Source organism: Bemisia tabaci, chromosome 1, assembly GCF_918797505.1.
Source record: "Bemisia tabaci chromosome 1, PGI_BMITA_v3".
NCBI lineage: Eukaryota > Metazoa > Arthropoda > Insecta > Hemiptera > Aleyrodidae > Bemisia > Bemisia tabaci.
The window spans coordinates 72,026,388-72,045,998 of NC_092793.1; the positions used below are offsets into that span (position 1 = coordinate 72,026,388).

At 36.3% G+C, this 19,611-nt stretch overlaps 2 protein-coding genes across 3 annotated transcripts; both read left to right on the top strand.

The window, feature by feature from the left end:
* Positions 1–1,776: 1,776 nt before the first annotated feature.
* On the top strand, positions 1,777–6,275 carry LOC109033199 (tRNA (guanine-N(7)-)-methyltransferase non-catalytic subunit wuho). The gene is made up of 2 exons (XM_019045705.2): positions 1,777–3,209; positions 4,263–6,275. Exon 1 carries the CDS (start codon positions 2,039–2,041, stop codon positions 3,200–3,202), a length of 1,164 nt encoding a protein of 387 aa, XP_018901250.2. The 5' UTR covers positions 1,777–2,038; the 3' UTR covers positions 3,203–3,209; positions 4,263–6,275.
* A 142-nt stretch (positions 6,276–6,417) lies between these two features.
* On the top strand, positions 6,418–19,602 carry LOC109033142 (ionotropic receptor 21a). Of its 2 annotated transcripts, none has more exons than XM_072306122.1 (9): positions 6,418–8,010; positions 8,421–8,607; positions 8,931–9,079; positions 9,791–10,013; positions 10,546–10,713; positions 11,841–12,127; positions 13,003–13,566; positions 14,616–14,881; positions 19,469–19,602. In XM_072306122.1, the coding sequence occupies exons 1-9, from the start codon at positions 7,910–7,912 to the stop codon at positions 19,501–19,503; spliced, it is 1,980 nt and encodes a 659-aa protein (XP_072162223.1). In that variant the 5' UTR covers positions 6,418–7,909; the 3' UTR covers positions 19,504–19,602. The 2 variants fall into 2 exon arrangements, with proteins under 2 accessions (XP_072162223.1, XP_018901146.2); XM_019045601.2 differs by lacking the exon at positions 19,469–19,602 and adding an exon at positions 15,707–16,168.
* The last annotated feature ends 9 nt before the right edge of the window (positions 19,603–19,611 follow it).

Here is a 19,611-nt window from a genome sequence, read left to right on the forward strand (position 1 = left end):
TTTTGGAACCAAGCGGCAAGTATACATGGTAAGATTTTTCGTCATTTTTAAGCAACTTCCCGACTTTTTTCGACCATAGTTCCTGAGAGGCAGATAAAATGTATCCCATTGAACACATTAATGCAGCTAATTGAAAATCGACAAAAACGGAGATTCGTTTTTTTTATCTGTCACCCGCGCGGTATGCGCTGAAATTGAAGGCTAAATTCATGTCGACAATATCTACCAAAAAAGTCACACAATATTGGCTCCGTCTAATGACTCAGCGAGTGCCGGACGACTCAGTAATAATTCTCGATTAGTTCAATATTCATGCTTTCCCGCAAATTTATGTTTATTGCACTCTTCGTTAAATTGTTCTTCCCTTTTCCCTCTCATATTTTCCCCGGTAAAAATGGGCGATAGGAGCTGCTTTTCAAAATACCATAGTTCTTATGGCCGACTAAAGAAGGCTATAGAAAATCATATAGCTGGCTGTAGAAAGCGGAGCAGATCATATAGCCGGGCTATACGAAGCTATAACAAAGTATACAGTTGGGCTATAGTTTCTATCGCCGGGCTTTACACTTTATCGCCATTGGCTATAAAAGGCAAGAAATTGTGTAGAAATTCGTGTGCTTTGGAAATCATTAAGTTTTTTACGGAACTATCCTAATGTTTATAAAACACACATTATATTTTCCTTTAAAACACATATTTTATCATCAATTAAAATTATAACAATCTATACAGATGTGCAAACATTCAGAATCATGAGTTGAAAAACGCTGACTCCGCGAGATTAAATATTAGAGCCTGACACAAAGCGGAGCGGCGGCGCACCGGCGCCTACAAACCTAACAGGGATACTTCACGCATTGCGCAATGCGTGAAGTATCCCTGTTAGGTTTGCAGGCGCCAATGCGCGTTCAGCGCTGGCTGCCCGCCCGCCGCGCCTCGCCGCAGCGTGCCACGGCGTATGAAGCAACTATTTCACACCAGAGGTAGGTATTGCACAGTATCATAAGAAATTGTAGGCGCTCCAACATATTAAGAATGACAGGCATCCTTCAAAAGTACGGAGCTTTCCTCGCAAAATATATCAAGATACTACGGCACAAAAAGAGAGCGGTAGTCCGAAAACTCACTAAGTCCTAGTATCCGTATTTTAGTAACGTTTAGCATAAACTTTATCGTCTGGCTACTGCTTAGTCGCCATCGGCTATAAAAGGCTGTAAGAAATTGTACAGCCGGCTATAGAAGCTATTGGAAATCTTACAGCCGGCTTTAAGTCTATGGCATTTTGGAACACAGATTCTACTGCCAATTTTTACCAGGGTTTTATTTCGTCTCACTGTAGCGTCTGCGCTGTCTTGGCACCTGGCGCAGCCGCTTCTCATGCGAGCCAAAAAAACAACGAACAACAGCTTTGCAAAGTGGATCGTGAGATTTTCAAACAGTTTTGCTTTTTAACATGCCAGTCATAGCTGAATTTCATTTAGGTTCTGTCCATGTGCGAAAGGCAAGGAAGGTTCTGGTGGATGTAAATTCGTTTATAACGCGAATTATCATTGAACTCCCTACAACAAAGTATGCTAGAACTGCTAGAACACCTATTTGCAAATTTTTTGTCGAAATTTTCGAGTTGGTGGCATTTTCCGTCAGTTTAAGCTTTCAAACCCCTCCCCTCTCCCACTTTTTTCAGACGCTAATCATTTTTCGAGTTTATATTTCCCGCGCGAGAGTCATGATGTCATCGATAACAGCGGTGACGTAATTTCATGTGTGTTGACTAACAATCGGCACCGGTAGCGCAACCACGTTTTTCGTTTGTCAGATTTTTATTTTGACTTGTAGTCTGATAACAAATTGTGCATACATTCGACTGAAATATTTCAATTCTAATACATGTCAGTGAAAATACCAGTGGAGATCGCACCCAGTTGTAATAGTAACCTCAGTTAGACCATTTATCACACCTGTGCCCGTGACTCTTGCACCAACTTTTTGTGGACAAGTACTTATTCAAGAAGGTTTTTGTGAATTAATTCCCAATCCAATGGCGTGTATTTCTGTGAGTAATAATCTCATCGCTGTAACTGCGAAGTACAGCTCAATATTTATGAGACTATCAGATCAGAAATTCAATCTTGTTGAAGCAGAACCTAATCGTCCCAATCGATTCTCTGACGATGCGAAAGAACTATCCCTTGACGTCGCATCCTCTGCAATTTCGCCCTGTGGTAAATTGTTTGCGTACTCTATTAACAACAAACTCATGAGTGTCTGGGACATTGATAATTGGCAGCTTGTGGTATCCAAGACGATTCCGCGGGGAGCAAGCAAAATCTGCTTCACAGCTGACAGCAAGAACGTAATCGTGGCAGACAAAGCTGGTGAGGTTTTTTCATTCAATCTTGATAGTGCTGAGGAAAAAGGAACTTTTCTTTTAGGACACGTCTCAATTTTATTGGATATGATCTTAACCTCAGACAATTTCATCATTACGTGCGACCGAGATGAGAAGATCCGGGTGTCTCACTATCCGAACAGTTACAATATTCAGACTTACTGTTTAGGTCATGAAGAGTTTGTAACAAGCATCAACCTATTCAATGCAAATGCTAAAACAATTCTCTCTAGTTCCGGTGATGGGACACTGAGGTTCTGGAATTATCTGACTGGTGCAGAGCTCCGCGTTTACAATTGCTCCAAGGATGTCCAGCCTGACGCTGAAAAACCGATTCCTGTCACCAAAGTGCAAGTGACACAATTCAATCCAACATTACATATTGCTTGTGTATCTCTGCACAAACATAGTGAAGTGTTGGTCTACCATATTACCAACAACTTAAATGTAACCCTAAATCAGCGTATTTCTTTGCCGAAACCACCTCTATACATTCTCCTGACTGAAACCAAAGACTTGTGGGCCTTACACTACGAAGGGGTTCAAGTCTACTCATTAGACAGAAGTAGGAAATCTTTTATTGTGTCATCAAATAATAAATTCAAGTCTGCATTGGAGATCTTGAATAAACATATAGCTGCATTTAGTCCATCCATTGAAGAAAGTGGTGAAATCGGTGTCCTGTACAAAAGAAAATATAATGAAGTACAAGATTATCTGGAAAGGAAGAAAACGAGAATCTCTGAAGAAGATAGTGATTCAGACGATGGGCCTCCTCAGTATGATAATCAACCTGTGGAAGTCTCTGCTTAATGGTTCTGTAAGTATTTTTGACCACCATTCATTGTATCTTTCACCTATTTCCATGCTGTGCATCTCAGAGTCTAGTATTATTAAGGTGATTCGTCAAGCTCAAATGAAGTGGTCGAAGTGGAGTGCGATTTATCGCATCGATTAGGTCAAAAATCTTGGCAGATTTTAAAATTTTAGCTAGAAAAAGGACTATAGCCCCTGCGCATGAGCTTAAAGAATCATTCTAAACCCAAAAATCAGCAAAATTACAAGAAATGAAAGCAGAATAGTGTTTGGAAAAAAACCTCGCATTCAATACAGAAATTGATGGCTAAATCGAATGCAAGGTTTTTTTCCGAACACTATTCTGCTATCATTTCTCGGAATTTTGTTAATTTTTGGGTTTAGAATGATTCTTTAGGCTCATGCGCAGGGGCTATCGTCCTTTTTTTCGCTAAAATTTCAAAATCTGCCAAGATTTTTGACCTAATCGATGCGATATATCGCATGCCAGTTCGACCACGTCACTTGAGCTTGACAAATCACCTTAAGAAAGAGACTTACAGCGTAAGAAATATTTGCAGATATCTTTTAATCTTCTTTGTTCTCAATATTTTTTCACTCCTTCAAATAATGACCTTTACTTGTCATTTTCAAAAAATGAAATATAAATTATGATTTTGAGATGTCATTAAGATATCGACGGTGTAAGTCGGCAATCACATAACTCGGTTTGCAACGTCGCAGACTTCCTGTCATACTTTATTTTTTAAACGGAAAACTACTCAATGGCAATTCTTTAAAACTGCCGTATGTTTCTTTTCTGTGCAAAGAAAATTCTGCAAAAACTTCAAGGAATGATGTCAATTTGTTCTTCTTTAAAAAAATATCTTGGAGGTGGAGATTTTCAGACACCGCAAACAAGATATGTGATTGCGGACTTACGCTGTCGATACGTGTTCTTCAACCTTCACCACTAGTAAGTTCTTTTTTTCCTTGACTCTGTCAACACTAGTGCTTAAGTAACATTTATCAAAATTTGATTCTAACACTTATCTGATGTTCACTTTATTCTTCACAGATACCCTCGAAGGGCATGGACATAGATGATGGGGACAGCACAATTAACATTTTATACTGCGCATACCAGAACAGTCAAAGCCTCAGAACTAGACCTCTTAAACTTGCCAAAAATATTGAGCTTCACGAGTGGAAGTAAGTAAGCTCATATATTTAAACCCATGTATTTTAATCTTCGGTTCATAAGAACAGATTCAGGAGTTCGTTTTCATCCATGACCTAACTGTGACTGTCTCAAGATCCATCAGAGTACCAAGCATCTTGTGGGCGATATGATGACTGTGGGAATAGTGGTTTCGCCACTATGGTATTGAGCGTTTTCAAAGACTTAGAACAATTTTTAATGGAAGAAAAATACAATTTTTGTTGACAATAGTTTTAAGTTGTAACCCTGCAATGATTTATGCAGAGAAGTATGAGAAATCAATGTACTAATTGTAAGACTTTCATGCTGCGAAATGCCCCATCTGTTATACAAGCGATGGGACATTTTTTCTTTGTTGACTATGTGTTTCTGGCATCCCATTTTACAGTTCAAAAGTCTTGGTGATGATGGCTTCTCATAATTTTTTGCATGAATATTATGCAGGTTCACAAATGAGGCGATTTATAATGACAATCATGTTCTTTTTCAATTAATTTGTCTCATGTCCTTGAAATTAATTGGAAAGGAAACTAGCAATAATACTATTCCCATTATCGTGAAATCATCCTTGTAGTCCTAAGCAGAATAGGACAGAATAATAGATTTGAAGCATTTTTATGTGATGCATCGGTAATATTCTGCATTGAATTTAAATTATTTCAAAGTAATAGGCCACTCTGCTCGTCTAGAAAGTGAAAAGCCTGTTAAAAATCAAACCCATATGAGAGCAAATTTCATTTATTTTATGTAAAAATGTGTGATAGGGGCGGTTCAAGTATTAAATTACATAAGCAACTTAAGGGGGACAGGGGCCTGAGCTTTTCTCACTGGGTCCTACAAGGAGAAGGGAGTTCAGTCCTACGTAAGCCTTCCACTTAAAATAAGAAATAACATTTTCCAATAAAAATACATTTTCAGCTACTTTTTAGGCATACTCTGTCATTTAGAACGGTTTGGGGAAGTGGCCCGGCCAGTCTCACACAATTCGGAAGGGCTGTAAGACTGAGTGGGGGGTCTAAAAGTTTGCTAAATTTGCATGAGTAGTACTTGAAGGGCTCCTTAGCCCAGTCAGTTTGGTCCAAAACTTGAAGAGCCTTCTTTAAATCAACCTATTACAAGAGAAATTTTTTTTTCTTTTCAGTAAAACTCCCCCCCCCCCCCTTCTTTTTATAGCAAAGACCTCAGAGAAAATAATCCACAAAAGGGAATCATCAATTAGGTAGTAAGGGACTCAGTTCCATTTTTGGGTATTTTTCAACAAAGTCTCTCATGCTAACTGACCGTCATTCAATATATTCTCTTCAGTTGAAATCTACTTTCTGCCCATAAAATGTAGATTGTTACTCTTTTGTATATTCAAACCGTTTTGTATCCATTTAGTGCATTTATTCATATCTGACAATTTTTTTTTAATCCTGATGAAACTAATTGAGCACCGTTTAATACTTGTCTCCCTAAATTAAGTCTTCGGGCTCAGAGCTCTTTTTACCAATGCTATTTGAAGGCTAAAATGCCGTTATGTGCAAGGCAATTCGTAGAAACTCAATTGAAGATTAAGATAGCCGAATCAAGTGTGTTATTATCATGAACAAATTAAACATTAAAGTGAAAAATTCAAGTTTTTGTTTAGATTATGTGCATAGGTTAAATGATAAACTCTACTTTCATCTTTAATATCTGCATAATTAAAAACAATACGCATTCGTAAGGTGGAAAAAGAAACTGTAAGTTTTTTCTTCATCAAAGTAAAACTCTGGGGACCTAGCACCCACTTGAATTTTTAATTTTATAGTGATTAGCTTGAAACCACTGAACCTTGATTGTTATTTTAATTATTAATAAAGTTTCGTTAAGAACATGCAAAGGGCATACCACTCTTCTTTTTCCACTTCACACTCACCTCTACTCTTCTGCTCCATGGAGTTTGCCATTTAAGGAGACCGAATCTTTGCAGTGCATTTTAATCCTTCTGTGTGATATTAATCACTTCCTGCAAAATTTTTTAGTTCAATTTTTAATTTCTTACACAATTTTCAAAACTGTCCTCTGGACCCATTGTCATTTGATTCCATGATCTTATCATCATCAGTGGAAGTGTTATAATCAGTTCATTTTATTTCAGACAACCAATCATATTTACTAATCCTCCGCCCACTGAGTTTAAGCATCTCGTTTGCTTATTTTACTGACTTTTCACAATCGGATACATTCATAAAGCAAATGAAAAACATCGGTCTTATATTTTTTTAGCTATCAGCATTTCAATAGTTCATTTCAAAGTCGTAATGTATTTGAAAATACTACATATTTTGATATGTTTCGAATAATTTTTTGGAGTTTTTGATGTGAAGAAATCTCTTGTTTAGTGCGTACTTTTAGAATGATTGATGCTGAAGCTGTGTCTCAAAATTTACCCCATATTTTTTTTTTTTTAAATGAACTTAAAATCGTAGGGGGGTTATGACTCAAAATTAACTCATTTATTTCGAGTTAGCTGCTTCAAAAAGTGGCCTCTTTGGGATCGTTCACAAATTATATCTCTATGAAATTTGGAATTTTAGACCTTTCTCCTCCATGCTTGGTGCATACTAGCTATACCCTCCTGAGGAATTACGCCGTGGCTTGTTTCTTAGCGCTCTTGTTTCTTTTCACATGGAAAATTGGTATTTTGTGTCAATATTTTTACCAAAACCATGAATTTTTTGCCCCCTGTAATATGACGTAGTGTCAGACCCTCTTCCTTCCCCTCGATTGAGACATAATTTGAGAACGGTCCTTTGCCTCATTCATGAAACTAAAAAATTGACATCAGGTACATGCATGCAATTACAATCAAAAGTGAAAAATATAATCGGCCTTTTTATTCCCTTAAAATGATTGATTTTTCAACCAAAAAAAAAAAATTGTATTGTATTGGAATTTTTTCACTGAGTAAATTGAAGTTGTTACATTAGCGGTTTTCCTCTTGTCGGGGAGCTAAACAAATATAGTATTTAAAAGGCTCTAGAAGTAACTTTGCTTCTGACTTACTCTCTTGACTCAAACCCATGAAAAGCCTGTAAAATTTCCCGCAATGTTCGATATATTCTTCCACAGTTAAGTAATCATAAGAAAGAAATGTGTCAATATATTCATGGTAATCTTCTCAGAATGGTTATTTGAGTAGAGAGAAAAAAAATGATCAAGATTTCACGTAAATATATTTAATCAGTTTTTGTGTTTATAAAGTCAATGTAGAAGTCTGAGTTACAAAACATCATTGATATGAAAATCTTCTTCGGGTAAAATTTTAAGAAAGTATGAATAATATCAGTCAAACCTAAACTTTGAAGCTAGTGTCCTCAACAAGAACTGATTAATGGAATTGCTAACTGCTAATCATTTTCAAGGTCTCGCATCAAATTGAATCATATTCCTGATCAAGAGAAGCTAGAAAGAAAAAACCGGATTTCATTTAAAAAATTTACGCATCTCCACTGCGATATTTCAGAAAACTGAAAATTATGTTTTTATGTAAGAAGCAGCACGTTTTGTTGCTCTTTCTTTTAAAAACTTTAGAAATAAGTGCACAGTTGTCGTATCAAGCAAAGAAAAAATCTGTCAGGTAAGTGAATTTCCAATACAATCTCAATCAAACGCCTAAGCGAGTTATTCTAAATTTAAATACATATTCAAAGAAAATGATAGGTATGCTAAATTTTGGATTTTTGTCATTGATACCCAGTCAAGTAAAAAAGTAAAAATGTACCCCTGCACTGATTGTGCAAATTGTTCAACATTATCATCATTTCCACCTTTAAACTTACAAACTAATATATGAGTTAATAATTTTATCAAAATATTGTATTCATGTCATGTCTTTTACAAATATCCATGACAAATGCTTAACAATGGACACTTCAAGCATATTTCTGAAATTGGTCAGAGGAATACAGTTTCTCACTTCTTTCAAATTCACTTATTTCATTGTTAACCAAGGTATCTGAATAAAATAATTTATTTCAATGCTTACAGATATCAAGGAATCATGAATCGCTTTGAAGAGACGTTGCCGCCCATCGATTTGGAAATACTTTTAATGGATATTTTGCCTCGAATGAAATCAGAATTCAACTGCCTTGCCATCTTTATGGACAGCTATCATGATACGCTTTTTCAATCTCTCTTTTATCAAAAATTCAACTTCATTCCTAATTTTAAGGTCAGTCATTTGTCCCTAATTGCTCATTCATTTAAATTGCACCTGCTACTGAACCTTAGGTGTCTTTTTGTTTTGAGATTTCTTCTGTTTAACTTTTTTTTACGAGATAAGCCTTTAAGTCAATGACATGTTATTTTGACATGGTTTGATTTCATTACAAGTGTAATTTTAAATGATTTGTATAAAAATACTCCTTTTTTTATAAATATTTTTTTTTTTTTTAATTTTTTCACACTATTACAACAGGTATAAGCTTCATTGTTCATTTTTTCGGTGCAAAAGTATTAGTTCCATTGATCACTTCTAAAATTTATTTTTTTTAGATTCTGGTGAAAGACTCAGAGGATTTACTGTCTCCTAATTTCAAAACACTTTCCGTTATTGAAAGGATCCGTAAAGAAGGTTGCAGTACTTACATTCTTCTGATTTCAAATGCCATTCAAGTTGCTCGGTTTCTGCGCTTTGGGGACAGGTAAATCTTTTTCTTTCGATGTTTTTAAATCTCATGTCAACAACAAGAGTTAAATGATATGACTACTTCTTTGTTCAATTGACAAATAAAGAAGTATATTTTTGGTCAGATGTTATCAAACAGCAACAACAAGTTCTCACTCACTGTTTTGATCTGTTGACTTGGCTATTTTCACAGAGTCTATGTACAACCTTGCTCATATCAACGGTGAAACCGCAAGAACGCGTTTCTTGTTTGCATAATGGCCCATTTTATTTGATCAAAGGTTAACAAATCAACAAAAGTGTGTGTCACAGATTATTCTTCAAAAAAAAATCAATGAAGACTCCAAAAAATTATTTAAGAGTTTTTCTTCACTAAAAACATAAGAAAGGATAGGTCTTCAACAACGCTAACTGGGTTATGTGTTCCTACATTTTCACCGTTGACATGTAATTATCTTTGTGCAAGAGATACAAAAAGCATGAACATGCGGTTATGTGTTGAGAATACGTATTTGTGTCCTCCATTCAGCAGGACAACAATGAGGCATGAAGAAAAACCTTTCAGTTACAACATCAAATGTTACAAATGAAAATTTTTCACCCATAGTATTTCGCTGTTGAAAACCAACCTTTTACATGGAAAATTTTTCAAAAACTTCCTTTGAGTTTTTAATTTTTCGATTCCTGTGTGTAATCAACGTATTATTTGTAATGACTTCACTTGCAGGTATCGAGTTATAGACACTCGTGCAAAATTTCTTCTGCTACATGATTGGCGCCTGTTTCATGCTGATTATCATTATCTCTGGAAGAAGATTGTCAATGTCATATTCATCCGACGATATGTAAACTCAGATAGGTATGAGCTATCAACAGTTCCATTCCCTGTACCCATCAGAGGAGCTTTAGTTCCAAGAAGAATTGACACTTGGAGACGCGGAAAATTTCAGGTATTTACCTCCAATTTGAAAATCCAGTTTTTTTAAAATTCAAAAAGTTTTAATTTTCTTTATTATTCCAAACGTTTTGAGCAAGATACCTCCTAGCCTTGACAAATGATTTTTTTCCCCTTAACCTATTACAAAAATAGAGAATTTCTTCCCGAAAGTAAATTTAAAAATCATTGCCTAGTTGTGCAGTGTTCTCATTGATTTTCTTAGTTTTAAATGACAAAACATTTGTAGAACTTTCGAAGGGGGGAGAGGGGTCAAGGAGTGTTAGGCATTTTGTTTTTACAGTTGCATACTGAACTTAACACATGTTTGCAAAATCATCAACACTTGTCATTTTCCGCTTTTCAGCATTTCAGTTTTATGCTGAATTTTTAACGCATGTAGGCAAAAAACTCCAACATACTGAATTGTCATTTTGTTTTTACCTGCGAAGGATAGGGACCTATGTCACAATATACATGGATTAGCTTTTTTTAATTTCCATTATTGACTTTTACTTTTTCTTCTTTTTTAATTGGAAATTGGGCAGACCAATTTAGACTTGTTTCATGACAAAACCTCTGACCTTCAAGGGCAAACACTTAGCGTTGTCACATTTGAACATGTACCATCAGTTGTCAAAAGCAGTATCCCGTCACAAAATGAAACAGATGATGAACAAGGTGAATCAGTTGCTTATGGTGGACTTGAAATTGAGGTAATTTTCATTTGACTGCAAGAACCATGTTTCCAATAATTTCATTCAATGCGCTTTGGTTCGTTTATTTACAACCTTCCAACATTACTTAAAAAATAGATACACAGTACATAATGAGTTTTTTTGTGCTCTATGCCCATGTCACTTATCATTTTTTAATTGGTTAAACATCTGTCAGAACTGTCACTGACCAAATGGAAGAAAAAGGAAGCATCAGAAAAATGTCAATCCTTAAAAGGTACGTTGAGATAATAGCTAGTGTCATTCACAAGGTATTTCTTAAAACATACAGCCCAAATTAAAGGTTAATTCAGTTACTAAAATGCTAAAAAAGTGAGGACACCATGGCTAATCTCTGAACGAACGTATCTCAATGACAGTATTTCATTTTTGCTCTCCTGTTCTTTTTTGGTGGCATCCATTTTTCCCATTCATTTCTTGAAAGTATAGAGTGAACTATACTTTTAGAAATTTTTCAGTTTTCTTTAACCCGAAATGGTAAAGAAACTACGTTTTGAAAATGCCAGGAGTGGGTTCGGTTTGGAATGAAATGTTTGGCCAACTCTGATCATGTAGCCAGGGGGAAGACGTTTGGTGATAAGCTGAACTTACCAACAAGCATCACCTTGCCACATCAACTCGATAGTCGGATTTTGATTACCTGTTCTTCCCTTAGAAATGCTGTTTTGAGATTTTTAATAAACTTTTTGGTTTTTTTCCGAAATTTTACCGCTGAATAATTCCTCAACAACCCTGCGAAAATTCCTTGCCACTGCCCAATTGGAGCACAAAAATTGTTTTTTCAGGAATTTTCATAGACTGAATTTTCACTCAGAGCAAATAGAATTATGGGCATTTCTAATGAAAGATGTTGATAAGTTTTCTACTGATGAAAAGAAAAATGTGCAAATTTTACCGATTCATAAATTGAGGTATGTATTTTCAGAATCAATGTGTGAAAGCAACTTTTAATGAGTTAATAATAGAAGGATAAATTATAAGCAATATTCTGATGATTTTTGCCTAGGTACAACGTTGCTGTATCTTCTACAGTAACGAACTCAATACGTTCAGTTATATCAAAAGATTAATTCCTTCAAAACCTTCTCCTCTTTCTTTTATTTTAGGTACTCCAAACTTTGGCCTCTGCAATGAATTTCCGTCCCAATCTTTATGAATCTGTCAACTCTGCTTCAGAGCAGTGGGGTAGAGTCCAGTTGAATGGCTCTTTCTCCGGACTACTCGGTGAAATTTGTAGCGGAAGGGCTGAAATAGCTCTTGGAAATTTGTACTACACTCCATATCACCTCCAGATTCTGGACTTGTCCACACCGTACACAACTCAGTGTCTCACGTTTTTGACTCCAGAATCTCTGTCAGATAATTCATGGAAGACTCTCATTTTGCCATTCCAGTAAGTTCATATCAAATAATATTTCTTTACTCTGTAGACCTCTTACAGTCCATCTGGCAAGTGTGCTTTTGAGAATTTTTACTTTTTGGTCAGAAGAAGCTCAAAACCTTTTCCGATTTTCATTTGTTTCAATGGATATCTTACAAGTGATGCCGTGTTTGGGATCAATGCTCCCTATAATTTGTTGGATGTAATGCATAAGATTACATGCAGTGCAGGCTTTTTAATAAGTCAGATAATGATAACTTGCCCATCATTTTAATTGAACCGCAGAGCCAAAAAATCAGAAAATTAAAAATAGTTTGGAAACAAAAAGAACTATGCCATGTGTGTAAAAGTCTATTCAGGAGCAAAATTCCTGTGGCACAGGAACTATTAAAACACATTATGAAGGCCAGAATGGAGAGAGAGCATGCATCCTCCGTGAGTATTCTAACGCTGCGGAAATGGAGTGTTTTCAGTCTGTATACATATATTTGGTTGAGAATTTAATATGACAGAGATTAAAGCATAAATTTCATCTATGCTTATTTGATGATGTTTTGAACTATGAAAAAATGAGAGCATCAAGTTTAAAGAAGAAATTTATACACCCTGGAAAAAAGAATTGAAAAATTGTAAAATTCTTTCAGAAACAAGAGGATTTCGAAATTTTCTCAATTAAAAATAAGATAAATTACTATTTCTGTGCACTGGTTATGTTGTCAGTGCAAATAATCTGGAGTACCAAACATTTTTCGCCAAACATCTCATTTCTGACTTGCTAGCACAGGAGTCATTTGCGTTTGGACTGATAAATGGTAGTTGCAAATTAATAAATCTGATTAAAAATCCCTAATACCCATAGTAATCTACTTTTTTTCTTTTTTTTTCAGTAAGTCTATGTGGATTGCAGTTCTAATAGTTTTACTACTCGGCGGTTTCTTATTTTACAGCCTAGCAAATTTTCATCGATATCTGGAAAAGAAAGACTATTCAAAATCTGGGGCTAGCAAGATTGAGATGAAAGTTTCAAAAGAAAATACTGCTATAAATTACATCAAGAAGAAAACTAGCTCATTCCTGTATCTCCTTCGGAGGTTATGTGTCGATCAAAAGAAGATCGATATGGAAATGAGGTTGCATGAGGGTACAAAAAATATATATTTCAATTATTACAAGAGTCCTCAAAAGTTGACAAAAGTAAAAATTGAGAAAAAGAAAAAGGTCACAATATCAGAGGACTCAGATTCGATAAAGTCGCAAGGTCTGTACCTATTTGAGAGCTTGCAGAACAGTATTTTGTACACCTTCGGGATGTTGATACTTGTCTCATTACCTAAAATCCCGACTGGCTGGGCATTGAGAATTTTAAGTGGATGGTGGTGGATCTACTGCCTTTTAGTAGCTGTTTCCTATCGAGCAAGTCTGACCGCTATTCTAGCAAATCCAGTTCCACGGTAAGATTTGATTTTTGATCTGGGGGAAATTTTTCTCTCATTGTTTTTATGATGACAGAAAGTGATGGATTGAAAAACTTCCAACCAAAGAAATAAACTTTTTATTATATTGAATCCATATTCACACAAGTTAAATCCAACTCCATCATCTTCTTCATAGTGCATAACTCGATTGCGATGTTTTAGAATTTCCTTGTATATTTTATCATTCAAAAGGAGACGGAAACCAACACAATGGCTTGAAATGTTCGTAGAATATTCTTAACATCTAGAAGGAAAACAACTGAAGTTTTAAAAAAATGACACCAAGTAGTTTTCGATGTAGGAAATAAAGTATGACAGGAAGGTTGCAAGTTTGCAAACCAATATAAGTATTTCTGCAGTTTCACCATCGATATAGAACATCTAAGAAACAGGTGTAGTTTCAATACGGCCAACATCTAGTACAATCTGAGTACAACAAAATCGAAACCAAAATCTAATGCAACATCTTTTAACTGACTATTCTGCAAATTCTTTCATTGAATAGTCAGGAGTGCTTTAAAATTTATTTTTCAGGGCTTTTATAAACTTAATTGGGCCGTCTACACTGTAAATATTCCTTGTACCATGAGATGATTCATTGAAACAATTGATGGACTTATCTTCTATTGCCCCTTTCCCTTTGCTAACGACTAAAGACCCCTCAAAAAAGGGGTAGGTTTAAAAGTGATTCAGCCTAAAACAACAGAATATTTCGACGTAGTTTTTTATTAAGAACATTCCAAGGGATGGCTGTGAACGGGGAGGGGGCGGGGGGAGCTTTCTTGAGTTAGTTAATTGGTCACTTATATAATAATTTAACATTGGGACTGCTGCGACTCTATTTTCAGATGATTGCTGTTAGTTTTTAACTATCCCAAAGTTAGTAGCACATTTCAAAGTTTTTACTTAAATTTTGGGAGGAAGAGGTGACACAAGAAAGGGCCTAACTGTATGGAAGCCCAGTAAAACTTGTTTCTGTGAAACTATCAAAAACCTTGAAACTTTTTCTCTCTCTCTCTTTTCAGTGTTACAATTGATACTTTAGAGCAGTTGGCTGAGGACAACTCTGTTTTATGTGGTGGATGGGGAGAGCAGAACAGGAATTTTTTCCTCTCTTCATTAGATGCTGCTGGGCAAAAAATTGGCAGAAAATTTGAGGATGTACCAAACGCTCAAGAAGCTGTCGACAGAATCATGCAAGGACGTTTTGCTTATTATGAAAATATTTATTTCCTCCAGTTTCTCAGTCAGAACAGAAAAGTTTCTGGGCACAAAAGCAACTCCACGAATGGTAAGTTTTATTTCAACCTTTTTTTCGTTCAGCAGTTTTTAGCAATGCATGCCAAATTTTCAAAAGAAACTAAAGTCTTCTCTCATCGAACGAATGGAAAGAGATGTACAGATGATGGAAAGAGTAAAGAAAAGTGAATGAAAAAGCAGTGGTTTTAGATGATGACACGCAAGACACCCTGGTTTTTGTTTTTTTTTTCACTGTTCGTGTTTTTCATAATGACCTCAATGTTTCTCATCAGGTACCTCCTATCTAAATGAACAAATAAAAATGAAAAAGGAAAACAAACATACTCTTTTAGACAGAAGATAATGGTTTTTATTTCCAAAAATCAGTTGATAAGATGGTAGACAAATATTTAGTCATTTTAAAATCAACAGCACGAAGTATGAAAGAAATTCCCGATCAGACACTAGACAACCTTCTTTTTACCCATCCTCTCATATGTTAAATAATTGACACTCCAGATCAAAGGTCATATTTTTCACATTGATTTCCGTAGTCAGGAGACCCTTTACTCCCCCTTATCTTAAATGAATTAATCATTCAGAATCTTTACACCATACGTTTTTATATCTGTATACTTTTATTCCTATGAAAGTAGTTTGATGAATTATTGTGTATGGAATAATGTTTCAAAATTTCATGGAAACTCTGTGTATAAATTCTGAGTGCCTTCTTGTCTCTTCTATCCAGCAATCTACAATTCACTAGTGCGCGCTGCTATTGTTTTCAATCATTATTTTGAAATCATTTAAGCACTCAGAAAGAATCTTCCTTTACTTTTATTTTATGTTATGGGTCGGTTTTCTGAATCTTTTATAGATCACCAAGAGAACAATTCAGAAAAACTGCTCCACATAATGAAAGACTGCTCAATCAACATGCCGATATCAATTGGACTACAGAAGAATTCACCATTGAAACCCCGTGTTGATAGATTTTTACGACGAGTTATTGAAGGAGGCCTAGTTAAAAAATGGTTAAACGATGTGATGTTGGTGATCTTAACCGAGGAAGCCTCTCTAGATAGTGAAGAAGTGAAAGCTCTTATGAATTTGAAGAAATTGTATGGTGCAATAGTTGCTCTCTTCGGCGGCTATGTTATCAGTATTTTAGCACTACTTGTCGAGCTCTGTGTATGGTATTGTTTTGTTCAAAGAGACCCAAACTATGATAAATATGCAAGAGATTTGTACTACAAAAAGGCAGCACTTCGTCAGTAGTTTGCATTGTTTCCGCACTCAGTGATTTCTTCTTCGTTCAAATAAAATGAAAGGATATTTGGCATTCCAGATCAAAGGTTATATTTTTAATATTGATTTCCGTAGGCAGGAGACCAATTGCCTCATATTGTTAGTGTAGCATGCAAAAACGCTCTAAGGCTTGCTTTTGTATCGTATTTTCTGAGTGAAAAAATACTAAACATCATTCCTTAAAAACGTCCTCTTCAAAGGTGAATTGTGAAAATTTTAGGCCACAGTGTTGGTTTTTTCTCCCTTGATAAAGTAAAATGGGAGCAGGGATTTTAAAACACTGTAAATGAAATTTGGGTTCTTGAAGTTTTTTTGTTTTACGCGGGAACTATTAATCACCAGTTACTGCGATAACCGCGAATTTTGCGAATAACCGCGATCTTACGCGAGTGTCTGCAAAACCGTGAATGTCCTTTAAGTAAAGCATTTAAGCAACGTTCTCGTGTCCTGTTGTATTCTGTTTCGCTCCATTCCGTTTTGTTAGAATCAAACCACGAGAATTGTAAGAACGCCGGGGTCCCATGAATAACCGCGATCTTAAGTGAATATCCGCGAAAACTTGCTAAAAAATAACTGTTCGCGTAAACCCTGTAATTTTCCGCTGAAAGTCAGCGAGAAATCATGTTCATCAGTATGAATTTAACGCCCTTAGTAGTCCATAGTTCAATATTCGTTTAAAAGTAATTGAGGACAAGCTGGACTACCCATTTTCAGGAAATGGATTCCTTCGTCCATTTCGGAACTCATATCCGTTAAAAAGAATATTATCTATTATTTTCACCGTCCGTGCAGTAAATACTAGCGCAAACCTCAAGAGAACAACCTTTTGTTTCAGTGAATAAGCCTTCAAATATGCATGACGAGTGTTGATTTTTTCTGAAACTAAGGGGTTTTGTCTCTTGGCCACTGGCGCGAAAACAACGTACCTCGTGATTTTTCGTGATGATTAATTTTAAAATGTCTACTTTTTGAGCTGCGCTTCTCGTGTCCAGTGGACCAATTCCGCAAAAATGCGATCGAGCGTTTCGACAGGGGTGTCCAAAAGTCCGGAATCTCTGGGAAGTCCGGAAATAGTACTGATATTTTAAGGGCGGTCCGAAAGTACTGATAAAGTGCGGAAATTCCGTACGAAGGTCCAGAATTTTGTTTAATTTTTTCGTCATTTTTGTCGCAATTTGAGCGAGAATTTCAAATTTTTGCAATTTTTCGAATTTCGTCAATTGGAGGTACTGAAGAAGTACTGAATTTTTTCCGCTGAGGAGGTACTAAATTTCTTGGGAATGCACTGAAAAAGCACTGTAAAACTGGCCAAAAATCAAAACCGTAAAAGTACTAATTTTTGGCCAACCTGTGTTAGTAGACACCCTGGTCAAATCATCGCCCGCAATTGACCATTTTTCCGAGAAATTTCAGCAACTTTCGTATTCAGCCTTAGACGAGGACGAGTCGGACTTAATATATGTTGAATTGCTAGAATTGTATGATGTAGGAAGAATATGAATTATCTCTTGCCGATTGATATTTGAGGTACCTCGCTAGGCTTTATTTGTTCACAGCGCGATGTAGAGAACTTTTGCAACTGCTAGGCTAAATATAATTACTCTAATCATTTAGATAAAAATTTGTGCCCGTTCGATGCGTTCTGCAGCGCATTCCGAGAGAGAAATTGATATTACGAATTGGTTATTTTTTATCATGTTTAAGGCGTGTTATCGATAGAGTCGCATACCCGTCATTCTCCGTTGATCAGATTTTTTTCTCATTTTCTTGTAGAGACTCAAATATCTCATCGTCAGTAAATTTTTCGACGTCATAAAATCGGTTCTCGAGTTTTTGAGGCTCACAGCTATAATTTCGTCTCTATGTACTCTTCTCCCTTTTCGCTTGTTCTATAATTCCATTCATGAGTTTCATATCATGTAGTACATAACTTTACGCGTAGTTGCGTTCAGGTGACGCGTGCAAGTTTGGAAATCATTCTCAGGAAAATCGAAAAATCTCTCAAGTCATTTATCACGAACAGCATGATGTTATTTCGACTTCATGTTATTATTTCATGGGTAGGTACCTGTCGATTGTGATACTACCAAACCACGTGTCTCGGTTTGCAGCATGGCAGATTCCCCGTCAGATTTTATTTTCTTGAAGGGTTCTCAACTGATCATCGTTATCGGACAATATTCGGTGTGATTTTTCTTTGCCCTCCTCAGAATATTCTCGACCGTGCTAACAGACCCTGAAATACATTCTCTCAAAAATATACTTATGTAAGGCGCGGGAATTTTAAAACACAGCAGTCCAGATTTTTATTTCTCTCGTGATTGCATCGTCGATTTGTCACCGATCGATGTTAATTTTCAAATCTCGATGTCTTGCAAATCCTAGTTTGCCAAAATTCAGTGTCTCCCGTCGGAAATATTGTATATTTACACCCATCAGTTTATTTCCTATGCAACCGTTCCTAATTATTTAAAGTAAGCCATTCTCCGTGAAGAATGACACATGTTCCTCGCAACGCCGACAGAATGGTGCAACTGCTGAATGAGGTATGTCCCGCCGGAATTTCCCCCCTAAAAATGTACAATTAATAGAGTCCCGATTATCCGCGATTCCGGCTGTCCGCGGTTTTTTTCTTTGCAAAAACTTTGCACTTGAATGGCGCATGCTCCCATAAAGAGACTCTCTAGAAATTATGTCAGCCAAAATAACTTCTTGTAAGGTAACATGCTTTTGTATTTACAAATTAACTAATAATAATTACATCTCTGCCTAATATTTGATAAGTTTTTTAAAAGTCTTTTAAATACAGCCCTTTAGATAGCTTTTCCTGGTCAAGTAGCTTAGTTTCGGACCATCCGCGATTTTAGATTATCCGCGGTCGCGGATAATCAAGACTCTACTTATCATATTGTTACTCATTTATAAAACCATCAGCATTTTTTTTTTTTTTTTTTTTTTTTTTTTTTGGTTAGGATTTTTACAAATCATATAAGATGTTGCACAATGATGAGTATCTCTGCGAGGCCTGCCCGTCGTCGTTTCTTCAAAGAATGTCTCAATTATGTCACTGTGTCCTGAGGAAGTTTTTCTGCGCGACCACAGTGGGTGCGCTCAATTATACCACCGGTCGATAAGGACCGTTGCGTTGAGCCGCTCCGCTGATAAGAACGTGGAAATCACATGGGAATCCTCATTCCTCATTATTATACGGGCGGGCGGGCGAGGGAGGGGAAGGATTTGTTTACAATGAGCGCGCACAGTGCGATGGGAGGGAGAGAGGTGGGATTAACCAATATATATGTATATAAATGTATTATTCGTTCCACCATAGACGGACGCCTTTGTTTTGTGTATACCTACCAATGAGCACGCATCGGCTAGGTGGTCAGGAGCTCCAAGCAGGGTTTCCGAACAATGGTAGGTCCAGGACTTTGGGGACTGCGAGCTGGCAACTGCGGTCCAAGGTCTCGGCCA

Coding starts and splice junctions, on each gene's coding strand:
- LOC109033199 (XM_019045705.2), top strand. CDS start 2,039: ATGGCGTGTATTTCTGTGAGTAATAATCTCATCGCTGTAACTGCGAAG.
- LOC109033142 (XM_019045601.2), top strand. CDS start 7,910: ATGTTTTTATGTAAGAAGCAGCACGTTTTGTTGCTCTTTCTTTTAAAA. Junction 8,011..8,420: donor GCAAAGAAAAAATCTGTCAG/GTAAGTGAATTT, acceptor CAATGCTTACAG/ATATCAAGGAATCATGAATC. Junction 13,567..14,615: donor CTAGCAAATCCAGTTCCACG/GTAAGATTTGAT, acceptor CTCTCTTTTCAG/TGTTACAATTGATACTTTAG.